The 15,827-nt window shown below is 35.6% G+C and overlaps 1 protein-coding gene across 1 annotated transcript in view; it reads left to right on the top strand.

Moving 5' to 3' along the window:
* The first annotated feature begins 581 nt into the window (after window positions 1-581).
* dock2 (dedicator of cytokinesis 2) overlaps window positions 582-15,827 on the top strand; it is a 130,918-nt gene continuing 115,672 nt past the window's right edge. The window contains exons 1-16 of the mRNA XM_015393480.1: window positions 582-734; window positions 2,274-2,357; window positions 4,224-4,264; window positions 4,395-4,450; window positions 4,537-4,633; window positions 4,724-4,872; window positions 5,103-5,238; window positions 6,942-7,099; window positions 9,260-9,341; window positions 9,517-9,652; window positions 10,427-10,502; window positions 10,723-10,799; window positions 12,146-12,396; window positions 12,649-12,747; window positions 12,910-12,982; window positions 13,247-13,350. Of these exons, the coding sequence (XP_015248966.1) occupies window positions 692-734; window positions 2,274-2,357; window positions 4,224-4,264; window positions 4,395-4,450; window positions 4,537-4,633; window positions 4,724-4,872; window positions 5,103-5,238; window positions 6,942-7,099; window positions 9,260-9,341; window positions 9,517-9,652; window positions 10,427-10,502; window positions 10,723-10,799; window positions 12,146-12,396; window positions 12,649-12,747; window positions 12,910-12,982; window positions 13,247-13,350 (1,662 nt within the window). The 5' untranslated portion in view covers window positions 582-691. The remainder of the gene's footprint in view (window positions 735-2,273; window positions 2,358-4,223; window positions 4,265-4,394; window positions 4,451-4,536; window positions 4,634-4,723; window positions 4,873-5,102; window positions 5,239-6,941; window positions 7,100-9,259; window positions 9,342-9,516; window positions 9,653-10,426; window positions 10,503-10,722; window positions 10,800-12,145; window positions 12,397-12,648; window positions 12,748-12,909; window positions 12,983-13,246; window positions 13,351-15,827) is intronic.

Genomic DNA, 15,827 nt, shown 5'->3' with positions numbered 1-15,827 from the left:
TGTCATTTCACTGTCACAAGTACAGAGCAACTAAATGAACTCTCTGCTTTTAACCCCTTGGGGAGTAGTGGACTGCCATTGTGTGGCGCCCGGGGAGTACTGTGCCATAAGTGTTGGCTTAGTGGTCAGAGCAGTGCGCTTGTGCTCTGAGAAGGTTGCAAGTACCCGGTTCGATCCCCACAGCCTAAACTCTGGGTTCCTGAGCAAAATCTTTAACCCCACACTGCTCCCCAGGCGTGAATATGTTTGTATCTCAAGATAACTTAAATAACATCTTTTTTAAATTGTTTTAAATGGAGAAAACCCAATTAAATTAAACTGAATGTGCTGTTTTGGCATTTTACCTGTTCTGACACTGTCTAACCGAACATTGCTGACAGTGCTCATTCCAGTGTTTTTATAACAGACCATGTTTGTTGATGTTACAGCCAGTCTAAATTAACAATCTCTAGGCAGTGCATAAACCTGAGTGTGACTCCACCTTGATGTATTTTACCACTTCCTCTTAAACGTTCACAGGCAGGAAGCGAGAAGAGACAGAAGAGGAAGAAAGGCAAAAGGGGTAGGGCCTATTGCTTTCAGTTGAACTACAAAAATAGCAAAGTGAGAAGTTTAAGAGAGAGATAAAAAAGGAAAGAAAGCAGAAAAGCATTTGTAGCTGTGTGCATTGTAGTGCAAACTACATGAAATCATGGCTCCTTGGACAAGAACTACGACAGAGCGGTATGGTGTAGGTAAGTCAAAAAAAAAAGGTCATCAAAGTGAGGTCCTTTTGTATATATATTTGGGTCCATAATGCTGATTTTCAATTTTATGGAAGAGTGCACAATCCAAATAATACAAGTACAAATTGAGAGACTCCTTTGTGGTTCACTTGTGCAAAAGGATTTACTGACCATCAAGTTGAGAAAAGTTTCGACTTGAAGGTTTGACAATTTGAGACACTATATAACGTAGACCTTCGACAGAAGAAGACTTAAGCCTATCTGAGACATGATGCAACAGACAAGGATGATTACCTGGAACTTAATTTATCTTGAAAATTGGGATTTCGAAATAAAATATGAGAGCTTTGCTTGGAACAAGAGCGTTCAAACACAGCCTCAGTACAGTCTATTTAAGGCATGTGGTTTAATATGGCGGAGCTTATCGGATTGTGTTTCCAATAGATAGGCGCTGTTGTCAAAAACTCTTCAAGAACACAGATTTTTTCAACCTTTTCTTTTGGTTGAATTGACAAAAAATAAAAATCTATGCTCCTGTTACATTGGTGTATAAATTAAGATAACATCTTGCATATATATTTTTGAGAAGTAGGCAGTTAAACTTTTTACCAACCCGGTAGTGCATCTTTTTAGCCTGAAACAGACAACGAAAGGAGCAATGAACGACTGAAACAGTTATTTGAAACAAGGAATGCTTCAGTAGTAACTGTTAAAAAAAAAGTTGTTCATCCTAGTATGTGAGAGTCTAAAACTCAGGAAGTGGCGGTAGAAGGAAGGAAGTTTATGTATTTAAACCTTCAAAAGTTAAATGTAAACCAACATTTGTGTTAGGATCTAACTAAATGTTGTAAAACAAAGATTATGAATCCAGCTGAAAGTTTATGTTACAATTTTACGCAAAATATTAAGACCAATGCTATTATTTGTGGAGAAGAAGCTAATGCTAATGCTCCTCTACCTGCTTCACTTTTTCATGCTTCGACCTAATACCTTGAAAACACTTGAGTTGTCATTTATAAACATAAGAATCATTTAGCAAATGGAATTAAATTAATAAAATGTTACCTATGTAAGTTTTTTAATAGAATACAGTTATGCTTTGGCTTTTTTATTTTAAACCTACAACGCTATTTTCTTAACCCTTTTTAATAACAGAACTTTATGAAATATTTGCTTTAAAGCTAAAACAAATATCTTCAGCTGTAGAAGATCTTATGTGGCAGTTTCAACTGTTGCTTAGGTTAATGATGGATTAGAGTGTCACATTATTAAAGCTAAATGTATACTGTTGCTAAGATTTTTATAAAAAAGCCTTCTAAAGCCAACCTGCAAATATTATCAACTGACTTAGTTTTATTTAGAATATAATTTGTACTGGGTTGGGTCTATATTAAACATGATGATTAATTTTGATAGGTTTTTCATGAATTTGGACCAATGCGGATTTCATATAAGTTTTATGAATTATACCTATTATTCTATAGGGAAATTTTGTGTGATTTAATCATACTAACTCGCCATTCATGCCCAAATAATTTTCTGTTTTAGTTAAGTGGAATTTTGCAGGCCAAGGAGAGCAGCATCTGTCCCTGGAAGTAGGAGACACGGTCCACATCCAGGAGGTCTGTGAGGGTAAGTTATGTGCAAACAGTGCCCCTAAATAGAGATGTTTTCCAGCAGTCTTGTATTTGCCAATGAAGTTATGAAAATGATATGTCGAGAGTGCTGTCTATAGCACCTATAACAATTTGAAAACTGTTTTGTATGCTCTGTTCCCAATTTCTTTTGTTGTTTTTTTTTTTTTTTTTGCTTCATTTATCACACTTAAGTGTTTTAGAACATAGATTTAGATGCCAATATTAGTCAAAGACAACACAAGTAAACACAAAATGCTGTTCTATTGAAGGGTTTTATTTTCTCAAGGGAGAGAAAGAAAATCTAAACTTACTTGGCCCTGTGTGAAAAGTGATTTCCCCCTAAACAAAAACAACTAGTTTGGCCTCCTTGGGCAGCAACAACTGTAATCATGTGTTTGCCACAGTTTGCCTCACAGTCTTTTCCAGCACTGTGAGGAGTTTGGCCAACTCATCTTTGCAGAATTGTTGTAACTCAAACACATTGCCACTTACCTTGAGGCAAGTGAGGGCTGCAGTTCTTTGGTCCGGTGCCTCTGGTAAGGGTCACCCTTCCCAAAACTTTACATTTCCTAAATTTCCTTCTTGCCTAAACGAGTAAAACCTTTTAAATAATGCATTTTGTTTTGAATTCATATCTTTCTTTCCATGTTATCTTGACTAACAATTAGATTTGCACCATAGCAGCTGGTCATTTGGTTTAGTCTTTAACTGACATTATTCCTTTTTCTGCCAAAAAAGACGAGAATGAATTTTTAGCTCTAGGTCTGTTTAATGTTGCAGGACAGGCTCCTGAGCAACACTATGAGTAATCTCTGATAAAGTGATGATGAATTTAAACACTTATCACTTTACAACAGACTGATCCTTCAGGCAGATTGCAGCATATAGACACTGCAAAACAACTTGGTCATACAAAATTGCCATGACTTCTTTTAAATAGCTGTAAAGAAAGGAGTTAGTGCTGATAATATATTTGGTGACAAATTTAGTGCAAATTGTTTTGATTATGCATGGTGCTTAAATACCAGATGAAGTGTGACTACATGTTCCTTTTAACAGCATTATTAAAGCACAAAAAATTCCAAAGCTTGGCAATATGGAAAAATGTACTGTTAGAGAGCGAAACGATTAGCTTTGCATTATAATTACCCTGTAAACAGAAACAGAAAATAAATGACTGATTGTTGTGTAAATATCTGCTCCAAATCAATTCAAGCCTTCCTCAATTTTTACACTCATATTATTCTTATCCTTGGCCACTTCAGTTTTAAACCATGTAAGTTAATAGTTACGCATATTTAATTTGGGGTAGCTATAGGTTATTATAAATTATAAACATAACTGATCATAAAATGCTGGACTTGGTTTTGGTTTTATTTCCTTTTTAAATCCCCCCTTTTTTAATTCGACCGGGGTTCTCATGATTCATCTCCTGGAGTATAAAGGATATTGACTCAGATGAAATCCAAAAACAGTAACAATAAATGATCTCCTGCTTGTGGAACTTATTTATTATAGGTGCAAAACCACCATTACCAGGCCCAAAGTAGATTTTAAGTATAGATAAAAATATATATATAAAACAAAGTTGCTTGAATAAAAATTAATGCATGCCAAGTACAAAAGTATATGTGAGTATGTTGCTTATTTCTTCCCAAATATGATGGGTACAAATGACCAAAACATCAAATACAGTAAGTCAAAAGATAGAAAATTATAAGGATCAGAAATGCTGCAAAAATGGCTGCTATCTTCACGCCTTTTAAAAAATAAAATACCGGTATTAGAAAAATTACTTGTGAACATTATTCATATTTAGTTTTTCTTGTAGCTTTATTTTAACATCTGGACTGTTTTTTAGGATGGTACCGAGGATACCTGGCGAGAAACAAAGCCCAAAAGGTAAGAAGCTACACAATGTTTACACTCCAACTTAATAACTTACTTTTATTTACGGTGGCATGATGGTTGATGTTCAGGGTTTTTATTGACCTCATTCTTGTTTTTCTCTGCCTCACATTGCCCACTTCAGGGAGTGTTCCCTTCAAGTTTTGTCCATTTGAAGGAGGTTAACATCGAAAAACGAGGGTGAGTGGATCGGAAGGACCAGCTCTTAAAGTTGGAGAAGTTTAAATGGCCACTCATCTAACGTGTCTTTGTTTGATCAACTCTAGAGATGAGGAAATTGTCACATCTGCAGAGATGCCTTTGGTGAAAGAAGTGACCACCACACTCAGAGAATGGGGCACTATATGGAAACAGCTGTTTGTGGTACAAACCAAACTTTTACAGTTGTGTTTAAGAACATTTGTTCATTTGTGTTTAAATCTGACGCCATATTTTTTGTCTGTGTCTTTCTAGAATAACAAGCATGCACGTGTGAAGCAGGTCCAGAGGTTGATGTGGGAATTGATGGAGTGGCGTTCCCAGCTCCTGTCTGGAACGCTTCCCAGTGATGAATTTAAGGAGCTCAAGCAAAAAGTCACTTCTAAGATTGATTACGGCAACAAGTATGTCTTCAGTGATAATATAACACATTTTTTATCCCTTTTTTTGGCTCTGCTGTCACGCAAGCTGTGAAGTTTTGGTTTTATATCTTAGTATCTTGTTCTCTCTACTGCTTTTTTCCTGGTTATCCATTTCCTTTTCCAGTAAATGGCTTCCTTTGTAAAAAATCTATTTTCTTTCCTCATCCTCCATCTAAGTCAGTTAATCCTGTTTTTGTTACTTCCCAATAAAGGATCCTTGAGTTGGATCTGGTTGTTCGAGACGAGGATGGGAACATCTTGGACCCGGAGCAAGCTAATGTCATCAGTCTGTTCAGAGCGCATGAGGAGGCCACAACCAAAATCAATGAGCGCATCAAAGAAGAACAGGTGCAGGACAGAATGTCAAGAGGAGGGCTTCACACAGGGTTCAACAGCTTTGACACTAATGAGATTTATTGTATTTCCAATTATCTTAATAAGATCTTTTGAATATAGGGAATTATAAGTCAGGTGATATCTAAAAATATAAAACCATTCTGAATCACATCAAGATGAAATCACAGTTTTGTCATTTTATTTCGGTCCTCACTATTTTTGCATGTGAGAACTATCACGGTGAAACAGTTTGAAGCCATAGATAATAATTAACTTATTTTCTTACGTCAGTCATCTGCCAGCTAAATAAATTAGGCATTCATTTGCTTACAAATTAAATTAACTTCAGTTTCAGTCTGTTCCAATATATTTACATCTCACCATTGATTTAACTGCTGATTGCATTAAGAGGAAAAGGTGCTGTAATATGACTCTTTTCACTGGGAGATTTTATCATTTTTGTCAAACCAAAGCCATGAATGCTGCAGCTCATTTGTACCAAATAACCATGAGTACAATGTTAGCCAATCGATTTTTCAGATCTGAGCAACAGTCACAGACAGATTAAAATCTACACTTTTGATAAAGATTTGTTTAAAAGCTGCTAAAAGTCAAAAATAATTAATCTGTTATTACAGTAGCTTATTTATAAATAAACTAAATCCTCAGCCAGTGTCCCACTTACTGGGTTCCCAGAAAAAACAGGTGCAACTAAAACATTCTTGTATCATGTACAGTATTTTTCAAGCTCTCCATATTGTTTACACATTTTGAATAGTAATTCACAAAGTCTTCTGTTTAATTATGTGATTTCAAAGAGGACATGTTTCTTCGAAATGTGAGAGAAAAGAAAACATGCAGTTCAAGCAGAGCAGATACGTCTTGCAGATTACTCAAGAAATAGCAACAAGAAAATTGCTACTTACCTGAACTTGCTATATTTATAGTATGAGCAGTAACTAAAGAACTTGCATGCACACAGTAAAGAGGAAAGTAAGGGAGGTAATAAAATGTCTCCATGGCTCACTGTTGGTGAACTGAAGAAAAAGAAAAGGATTTTGAGATAATCAAGTCTCAGGAAAAATGAGCAGACTTTATATATTCTAACCATTTTATAGGCATAGCTTTAGAAATTGCCTTCTATCTGCACTAACTTTAAAAAAAAATAAAAAATAAAATAAATATATATATAAGAAAGTAACCATATCTGAACAGAAACACTCCATGCTCTCTGCTATGCATAGTGAAGGACGTGATGCTGTGGCATGTTTGTCTTCCAAAAGGACTGATAACCTTGTTAGACTTTGTAGCATTAAAATGCTTTGGAATAAGAGCAGATTTTAATCATTGTGACTTAATAGAAAACTATCCTAAACATAAAAAACAAAATTCACTCCAAAAGGTACATCAAACAGAAAATTGCATTCATCCTTTATTATCTTCAACCTTGTGATTTGTTGTCTAAGTGGACTACATGCAGCTTGTAAAAGGAGATTGTGCAAAGTTTTAGCAGCAGGGATGCTACTAATGATTGTTTAAATGGCTTGGAGTAAAACATATTTTGTATATGGGTTATTTTTGTCCTTAAGAGATACACTAAATTTACAGAGCAGTTTTTTTTCCTAAACTTTGTAATATAGGATCATGATACTGAAATTAAATATTTTATTCCATATACTATGTATATTTATAATTTAAGATTTTTTTTCCTGCAGTCCAACATCCAGACAGATCACAGTGGGATCTCCGCACGAATCCAGTCTTCCCCCACCCACAGCCTCTATGTCTTCGTCAGGAACTTTGTGTGTCGTATAGGAGAAGACTCTGAGCTCTTCATGTCCCTTTATGACCCCATCAAACAAACAATCATCAGGTATCATTCATTCCTTTGACTCCACTTTCTTATCTAAAGGATTTCAGGACATGATGAAATGTTTAGAAAATATTCCTGTTGAAATCAGATTAGTATCAATAAATGACATACTGTAGTGTAAATTTAATACAGAGCGGTTTTTTTTCGCACAAAATTCCTTGGAATGCATTATTTTTAATAAAACCAATTAAAAATTTTTTTAAAAAATTTGATATTTTCAAAACATACTTAATGTTTCAAATATCAGTTCAAACATTTTTGTCTTTGCCTCCATCTCTAAGTTACATGAAACAGGCATGAACACTCACTTCAAACATGTCCTTAAACCGTGCCTTCACCCCTTTCTCTCTATTGTTGATCAACGTTAAATTATGACAATTTGCCAAATATAGATGTAAGGAAATTAAAATTACAGACCAGCAGAAACTGAGTGGCAGCACTGTATGGAGCCTGACAGAGCTGATGTTAAGCCCCGTCACTCACTGTCATGCTGGGTATATCTGTGTCTCAGCCAGAGTGGTGGGAAGTATTACATTAAATCTAAATCTGCCATGGCTTTTTTAAAAACATACCAACAACTAAAGGACTTCCCTCAGTGCTTTAATATTTGTTCAGCAAATCTTCTCTTTCATCTTATGATTGCTATGGCAATAATTTCAGTTGTATCTTGTCAAAGTCATTATTGTTGTATGTTTTAATCTGTTATCTATTTATATTTTTGTAAACATTTTACATATATTTGGTATAAAATAATTTGCAAAGGTTTTTATACCTGTGGAATTATTTTCACATTTTGTCTGACTTCAGACACAAACATTTCTGCCTCTTTTATAACTACAGGAGATTGACAAATACAAAGTATTGCAGAATCGTAAGGGAGAAGAAAAATTATCCTGATTTACAAAATGTATTGACCAGTAAAATCTATGTTGTGTGCATTTCTCTAAAGTCCCCCCCAGAGTCAGTCCTATATAAAATATACACTGCAAAAAATGTAATCTTAATAAGTCATTTTTTCTTGAAATGAGTGCATTTGGTCTTGAATTGAGGGGGTAAGTGAGACATTTTGCCAATGCAACAAGGCAATTTATATTCAGAATAAGACAAACATCTGCGCTGTCTTATTTCAAGTGCATATTATCTAATTATCTTATTTGAACAGTAAAAATACTCATTCCAATGGCAAATCATCTTATTTACCTTCTATTCTTATTTCTACAAAATTTTTGCAGTGTAGCCTACCGAGCTTGTTCTGAGTTATGTCTCTACCAAATATGGTAAACTAGAAACCAAATGTTATCCCTCTCCTTTAAAAAACAGCTTAACTATAGCCGGGTTTATTAGGCTGTAGGGTAAAGCATTCCCACAGCACAATACTGCCACCACCATTTATTACTGAAGAGTGTGCATTAAGCAGGTTTGAAAAAAGGTTTAGTTTTGGTTTATATTTTTTTCATTCTCTCTTGCACTTATGGCAAATTGCAGACTAGGCTTCTCTTGGCTGCTTGCCTGATTTATGGATTCCTTTTGCAGCATGTTATTTTAGGTGAAAGGTCATGTTTTGGCAAGTTTGTGGTGATGCATTATTGCTTTCTGTTTCAGATGATGGATGGAATAGTGCTGTGTGAGGTGTTCAAAACTTTAGATATTATTTTCTAACCTAATTAGGCTTTGAAGTTTTCCACAACTTTATGCGCCATGATCCTCATGGGGCCGTTTGCTCGCTATAGTTAACAGAAAAAGCAGAAAAGCTGCATTTATGCTGACATTAGATCATTCACAGGTGGATTTCATCTACAACTGAAGTTGATTTTAAAGCATGGTTTGCACTGAATTTTATCTATTTATGAGTTAACAAATAATACGTGATTTTATTCCTAGTCATGCATTATTTTGTGTTTTTCTATTTGAGGAGAAAAATAAACAAAACCTTTTCATAAAAATCCTTTAAAAAACATTATGTTGCTTCCTGCCTGTTTTACTGTGCACCCTTGAACTAAATATTTTTTTTAGCTGAAAGAGGGATAACTGCTGTATAATAAAGATGAAAACACTTTAACTGAAGTTACTACATCCTTTAAGCTTTAATACTACAATAAATAATGTTACAGTAATGTAGATTGCATGTGGCCCTCATGTTTTCTTTTATAAATTTTGCAGTGAAAACTATTTGGTTCGCTGGGGCAGCAGTGGTTTTCCCAAAGAGATTGAGATGCTGAACAACCTGAAGGTTGTCTTCACAGTAAGTAAACACAGGAGGGCACTGTTATACTGTTTCTTAGCTTGGCATGATACTGCAGAACAGTTCAATGAATGAACTCTTTACCTGTCGGTGGGTAACATTGTTGTTTTATTCTTCTCCTTGGCTTTCCCTGAGATGCCTTTTTGCTTACCGGCTCTCTGTCTCTGTCCACTAGGACTTAGGGAACAAAGACCTGACCAGAGAGAAGATTTATCTGATCTGTCAGATAGTAAGAGTGGGCAGGATGGACTTGAAAGAAGTAAACAACAAGAAGTGTACTCTGGGTCTCCGGCGGCCTTTTGGGGTGGCAGGTACTTAAATTGGAGACAAATGAACTGATTTCTGACCAACGGTTGGGCTAAAATGACATCCCCAGGGATCCAGCATGTTTTATATTAGTGGATTATAAAAATCTGCCTCAGCATTTCTCAAATTTTTACATTTATTTCCAATATTTACATGTGTTACCTGCATGCATAATTCCCCTGAACAATAAATTCATGCAAAAACTCTTGGCTTTTAGGCAACCATCAGTAAACTAATGCATTAACACTTAGAAAAGAAATATCCAGAAATCTATTGGGTTTAGTCAATAATATATTCTTAGGGGGAAACGCTTGTTTTTTTTTGTAATTTCTACCATTAAAAAAAGAACCACAATGTTTTTCTAACCTATTTAACTGTAGCAGACCTATTTGACAATAAGCTCTTATAATGCGTTTTTAATCTGATTTCACCAGTTTCAACCTACTTTCAGTATGCACAGTTCAACTTTCAGGAGACAAGCAGTATTTATTTATTTATTTTTTCCACAATTATCATCCAGTTTTTTTTACCCCCATTATGGAACTATGCTTATCGAGGCTACATCTTTTAAAAAGTAATTTATACTGTTCTTGCTCACTTGTCCAAAAATGCAGATTTTCTCTTAAAACTTCTCAAGGGAGCAACTGTCAGGGTGCATTTTTGGTTTGCCATATCATTCCCTATTTGTATTATGTGGATCTGTTTTAGATATAAAATGTGAATTTTGTGTTTTCTATCATTTCTCTCATCAATAACTAATTTATTTCCCTTCTTGGTAGTGATGGACATCAGTGACATCATCAAAGGAAAGATTGAGTGTGATGAAGAGAAGCAGTTTTTCATTCCCTTCTTCCCGTACGTCTTTTTCATCTTTTACTTATGCTATGTATTGATGTTACAATTTACTACCAATAAAATATATATTAAGATGTTGTTTTGGGATTTTTCTAGAGAACCTTCAGGTTGCAAGAAGGAAAATGTTGCAGTTTTCTGTTCTTGAAGCCATCATCCACAATATCTGGAAAATGTTTTTTGTACATTCAGCTGGATCTCATTGTGTAAATTTTGGTTTCAGGGTAGTGGCTGAAAATGACTTTCTCCACACCTTGCTGAACAAAGTGACAGCATCACGAGGAGACAGCGGCGGCCAAGGTACTGTTCTGCTCTAACATTCTTTTTCCTAGTGTTTCTCATTCATGCAACATTTCTTGCTGAAGTTTTTTTCTACCCAGACATCCACACAGTACTATGTGTCTTCCAGTTTTTTGTGACCAGATGATTAAATTATTGCCTATCCTGGCTCCACTTTAAACAGGACATGTACAACTATTCCTTAATAGTTTGCTTTATGTATTTTATATATGTGGCAATGCAATGATGTCCCCTCCCCATCAGCCTATGGTTGCCTTGTACCAGCTAAGTTGCTGACACTGACATGCTCAGGAGAAACTTTGCATGTTGGACTGCACTGCTGTATCTCTCAGGCTTTGACCTTCTCTTGTACCCATCGGCTCTCAGCCTAACCTAGATATGAAAGAGCCCCTGTGGCCAACACGTTGCAGGTTCTAATATTACTTGCCTCTAATCTCCCCTTCTTTCCACTTCAAAATGCACTTCCCATTATGCACACACATTTCATGTCTAACACACGTTCTTTACATAGTAGTATATCTTGTTTAGACCTCCTCTACCTTTATATGCTTTACATGACCTTTAATTATAGCATATTTTAAACAAATAAACAAACGTATCTTTTTTTCTTCTTTTTGTCCGATGCTGTCTATACATATCAAAGTATTATATTTCTGCAAACTGATCATATACAAAAGCTGATCGCATGCATGTTAATTGCTGAATGCTTGATTAGAAAAGTCCTGACCCTTTAGCTGTTTAACTGCTGGGGGGCACTCAGACTATGCATATTGCATTGAATGTTATTTAGATAAACAAAAAAATAACAATAAGCATAATTCTAGATATAACCCTATGTATTACACTCTTCATCTCTTTAGAAATGCACTCTAGAATGCAAGTAGTTGGTTTTGGAAACACCTCCAAAATCTGTTTTGACACGGATGAAGTTGTTTTAAAATATTTTATTTAAATGTTGAATATTTATTGACTATTTAGCAACTTTTTTTAACAGACTGAGGTTATTTTATATGCACAAGTAAAAAGCGATTATATTGTTTAATTTTGTACACTTTTCTATTTAACTGTTTTTCATTTACAGTTTAAAAAAATAAAAATAAAGTTCCCTGGAATACTCAACATAGATTAAGTTTATGTTTATCATTTTCATCTGGTTGATTACAAGCAGACATTATGACCTTTGTTGTTCAGTTTTATACTAAAAAAACCTTTGTAAAATCTTAATCCTGCTGAAATGTTTTTAATTTTAGGCTTTTCTGAAACGTGTAGCATTAAGAACATAAATTATTGCCTGACAAAAACTCTCATTTATTTTACTTTAACATATGTCTAATCGTGTTCTTCAGGATTATGGGTCACCATGAAGGCTCTGGTGGGTGACATAGTTCAGATCAGAAAAGAATACCCTCACCTGGTGGACCGCAGCACGGTGGTTGCACGCAAGCTGGGCTTCCCGGAAATAATTATGCCAGGAGACGTCCGGAACGACATCTATCTAACCCTACAGGGTGGGGATTTTGACAAGTACAACAAGACGACACAAAAAAATGTGGAGGTCATCATGTGGGTCTGTGATGAGGAGGGCAAAGTCATTCAGGTGAGAAGCTCACAACAGAGAAAAAGCATGTTAGTGGATTTATAGTGACAGATTCAGTTTGTGTGGGGCAGGTTCACCCTGGGTTTGCTGGTGCAAAATTGTATGTCATGTATTGTCAACCATTGGTAATTAGAAACATCCTTATCCCAGAACGGCAATCCATCTAACAGACATCCATTTTACCAGACGGATGCTACAAAATGAAATCTCACATGTTACACTGACATTTTCTTCACTGGTCTCTTTTCACAGAACTCCATCTGTCTGGGAGCTGGGGATAAGGCGGTCAGTGAATACAGGTCTGTCATTTACTACCAGATCAAACAGCCTCGCTGGATGGAGACAGTGAAGGTGAGTGTGTGTATGTGCATGTTGGTCACATCTCTCTGAGCAACCCTATTTAAGTCTCTTTCAAATGACTTGCTGTACATCATTTGCATTGCTCGCTTTATTCTATAAGGTCTTAGAAATCGCATAGCATAATGTTCTCTAGTAACAAGAGATATCCCGCAGGTGACAGTCCCTCTGGAAGAAATGCACAGAATTCATTTACGTTTCATGTTCAGACACCGCTCTTCACAGGAGTGTAAGTAGCATCCTCTGTTCCTCCCTAGCACCTGTCTGCTTTCTCAACAAGTTCAAGACCCCAAGCATAATGTGATACTGAAAGCATCTAATGATTGTAACCAATTTGCAAAATGACCCATGCAGTCGTTACTCACAATTGATTATTCGAGTGAGAAGTTTTCATTTTCTATAATGTGTGGCTCTTTCTCATTTATTTTATTTTTTTCTTGCTGTTGTTTTGTGGTCTTCTGGTTTGTTTTGCGACATCGTTCTTCATCTACAGCCAAGGACAAAAGTGAGAAGAACTTTGCTATGGCGTTTGTACGTCTGATGAAAGAGGATGGGACAGTTCTGCAGGATGGACTGCATGATCTTATCGTCTTTAAGGTGGGATTTCATCAAAGAAAAAATAGACATATGTCTTAAACTTTTTATGGTGTGTAACAGTCCACTTATAAGTGGGTCAGTTCACAATACTAAATCTAAATTATTGCTTATTGTTACACAGTATGCGAATAGCATGGGTGCATATTCTAAATGAATGTTTTACGTTAGCAGCTCCTCAGTAAGTTAATTAGTATAAACTTTATGATATTATAAGGCATTACAACACCAAGAAAATGTTAGATCAATAAATATAATGATTATGATTACATCTCATATAAGCACTTTAAGCAGCAGGATGTGCTTATCTAGTAGCATTTGTGTTCAACTGTGGTAGATGTGCCTCAGCTATTGAAATTATTTATTATTTTACCTACAATTTACACAGTTAACTCCAAGGAAAACTGATTGCTGTAATTGTGATGGAAGAAATCATTTCATATTATAATTATTCACAAGAAAAATGTTTTTTCCAACCTAATGTATCAAGTAAGCATTAGCAGTTACTGCATTTAAGCAGCAAATGTGATGCCTCCCTAAGACATGCAAGAAAATGATGAAGTAAGTTTGTCTGTAATTGTCTCTAATTTGTGTTCAGTGTGAGCTGAGGGTGGCGTGTGGAAGGCAGTGTTCTCTTCTATGAATGATTGAAGTTACCAAATCTTTATAGCAATCACTCATTCAAAGGGAAACAGCGGGGAGAATATTTTTTTCTAGTACTTTTAATGATATGTCAGTATTAAGGAGAGTGGCGGCCTAGTGGTTAGGCCATAGAGCTTGAAATTCTGAGGTTCTGAGTTCGAGCCCCACTCCCACAGACTTCCACTCTGTGTCCATGAGCAAAGAGCCTTAACCCCACACTGCTCCCCAGGTGCCCCACAATGGCAGTCCACTACTCCCCAAGGGATGGTTTAAATGAAGAATGAAGAGAGTGAATTTTATTGCTCTGCGCTTGTGACAGTGTAATGACAATAAAAGCTGGAAAAATACATATAAATATAAATTTCTGAGCCTATAAAACCTCGTAATCATGGTTTAAACCATACAAATAGAACTTTTTGAAAATAAGAAAGACAATGAGACCTAAAAAAAAAAAAGTTTACCAAACATAATTCGTGTATGTAGTTTTCCCAGATAATTTCAAACCTTTGCCTATGAGTTTTTAAATGTCATATAGTGAAATCAATAAGTCCCTGGCAGCTTACATCACTATCAACCCGCAGCCTAAAATCAGGATCCAATGTGAAACTCTATCATATAAATGTTGGCCAAATTTTCTAATGAATGCTTCACAGACCTCATTGCATACAAAAGATTCAAGCTCTTCTGCAGTCAAAGTCAGAACTGACTAATGCAGTTAATTGTTGCAGCCTAACAAAATTGAAGTTCACATAAGCTTATAGTGTTTGCACATCCTCCCCGAGATGAAAAGTGTTATCGCCTGTGGCTCATCTGACTGAGTATACCAGCATGTCACCTCTGTACTATTGTGGTTTTGCTTAAATACATGCACAGATATATCCTTTATCAGTGCATAAATCTCTTAAGCTTCTATAAGAACATTTGTAACTGTTACAGTATGGCTTCAAACTTTTACAGATTAAGCATCTGACCTATTGTGAATTAGAGATATTCATTGAGGGAGATTCAAGTTGAAAGCCAAGAAATTAATTTTTAAAGGGAATTTATGAACAACTGAGGTGAGCATAAATTTCTGCCTACAACATGATCTGAATACAAATGCATCCGCACAAGTTATTAAGCGTGTAAAAAAAACATTTTGTAATGTCACAGCAGTAATAAGAGTCATCAAAGCAGAACTAAAGATATAGTGAGTTTGGACAGGAGATTATGGCCTCACTGACAGGTTGAGTGAAGCCAAATAGACTTCCTGTTAAATGAGCCTAAGCTAAGATTGAATCCCCATATTGATTACGTGTCAAACGCAGTGAAGATTAATTACTCATGATTCACTCAAATACCAAATGGATGGCCCCCCTGTGCCCTCTTTGGCGATTATCTCTTGTTATCCCTACATTCCTCTTGATCTCTCTGCATCTCTTGGCTTCTATCTCTTACTCTATGCTGCAGTGACTTGCTTATTGCACATTGAGGGGGATGGGGGTTGAAACAAGTTGGGGAGATCAACCATTTTATGTTGAGTTGGGTTGTTCTGGTAGGCTTCTTGAGAGAAAGTGCGGTATATTTAAATTTTTTTAGGTCTAAAAGGTCAGTTCATAGATAAAATTTGAACACAAAATTTATTTCTGAAAATCTTTTTTATGGACTCTGCTTTTTATTGAAGTTGGATGCAGTATGCTCCTTTGAAAAATTACCTTTTTATTAATAATTAAGGTGTAAGGCTAGAATAAAAGTCAAAACAATTAAAACACATTACAAGACAATAATTTGCTGGAGATAAACGATGCTGATATCCTTTGGAGAAGGTATAGTTTGTTCTTCTGTAAAAGTAAAAAAAA

Source organism: Cyprinodon variegatus, unplaced genomic scaffold (genome assembly GCF_000732505.1).
Source record: "Cyprinodon variegatus isolate N-32 unplaced genomic scaffold, C_variegatus-1.0 Scaffold643, whole genome shotgun sequence".
Lineage (NCBI taxonomy): Eukaryota > Metazoa > Chordata > Actinopteri > Cyprinodontiformes > Cyprinodontidae > Cyprinodon > Cyprinodon variegatus.
This window is presented reverse-complemented; position numbering and strand designations above follow the sequence as displayed.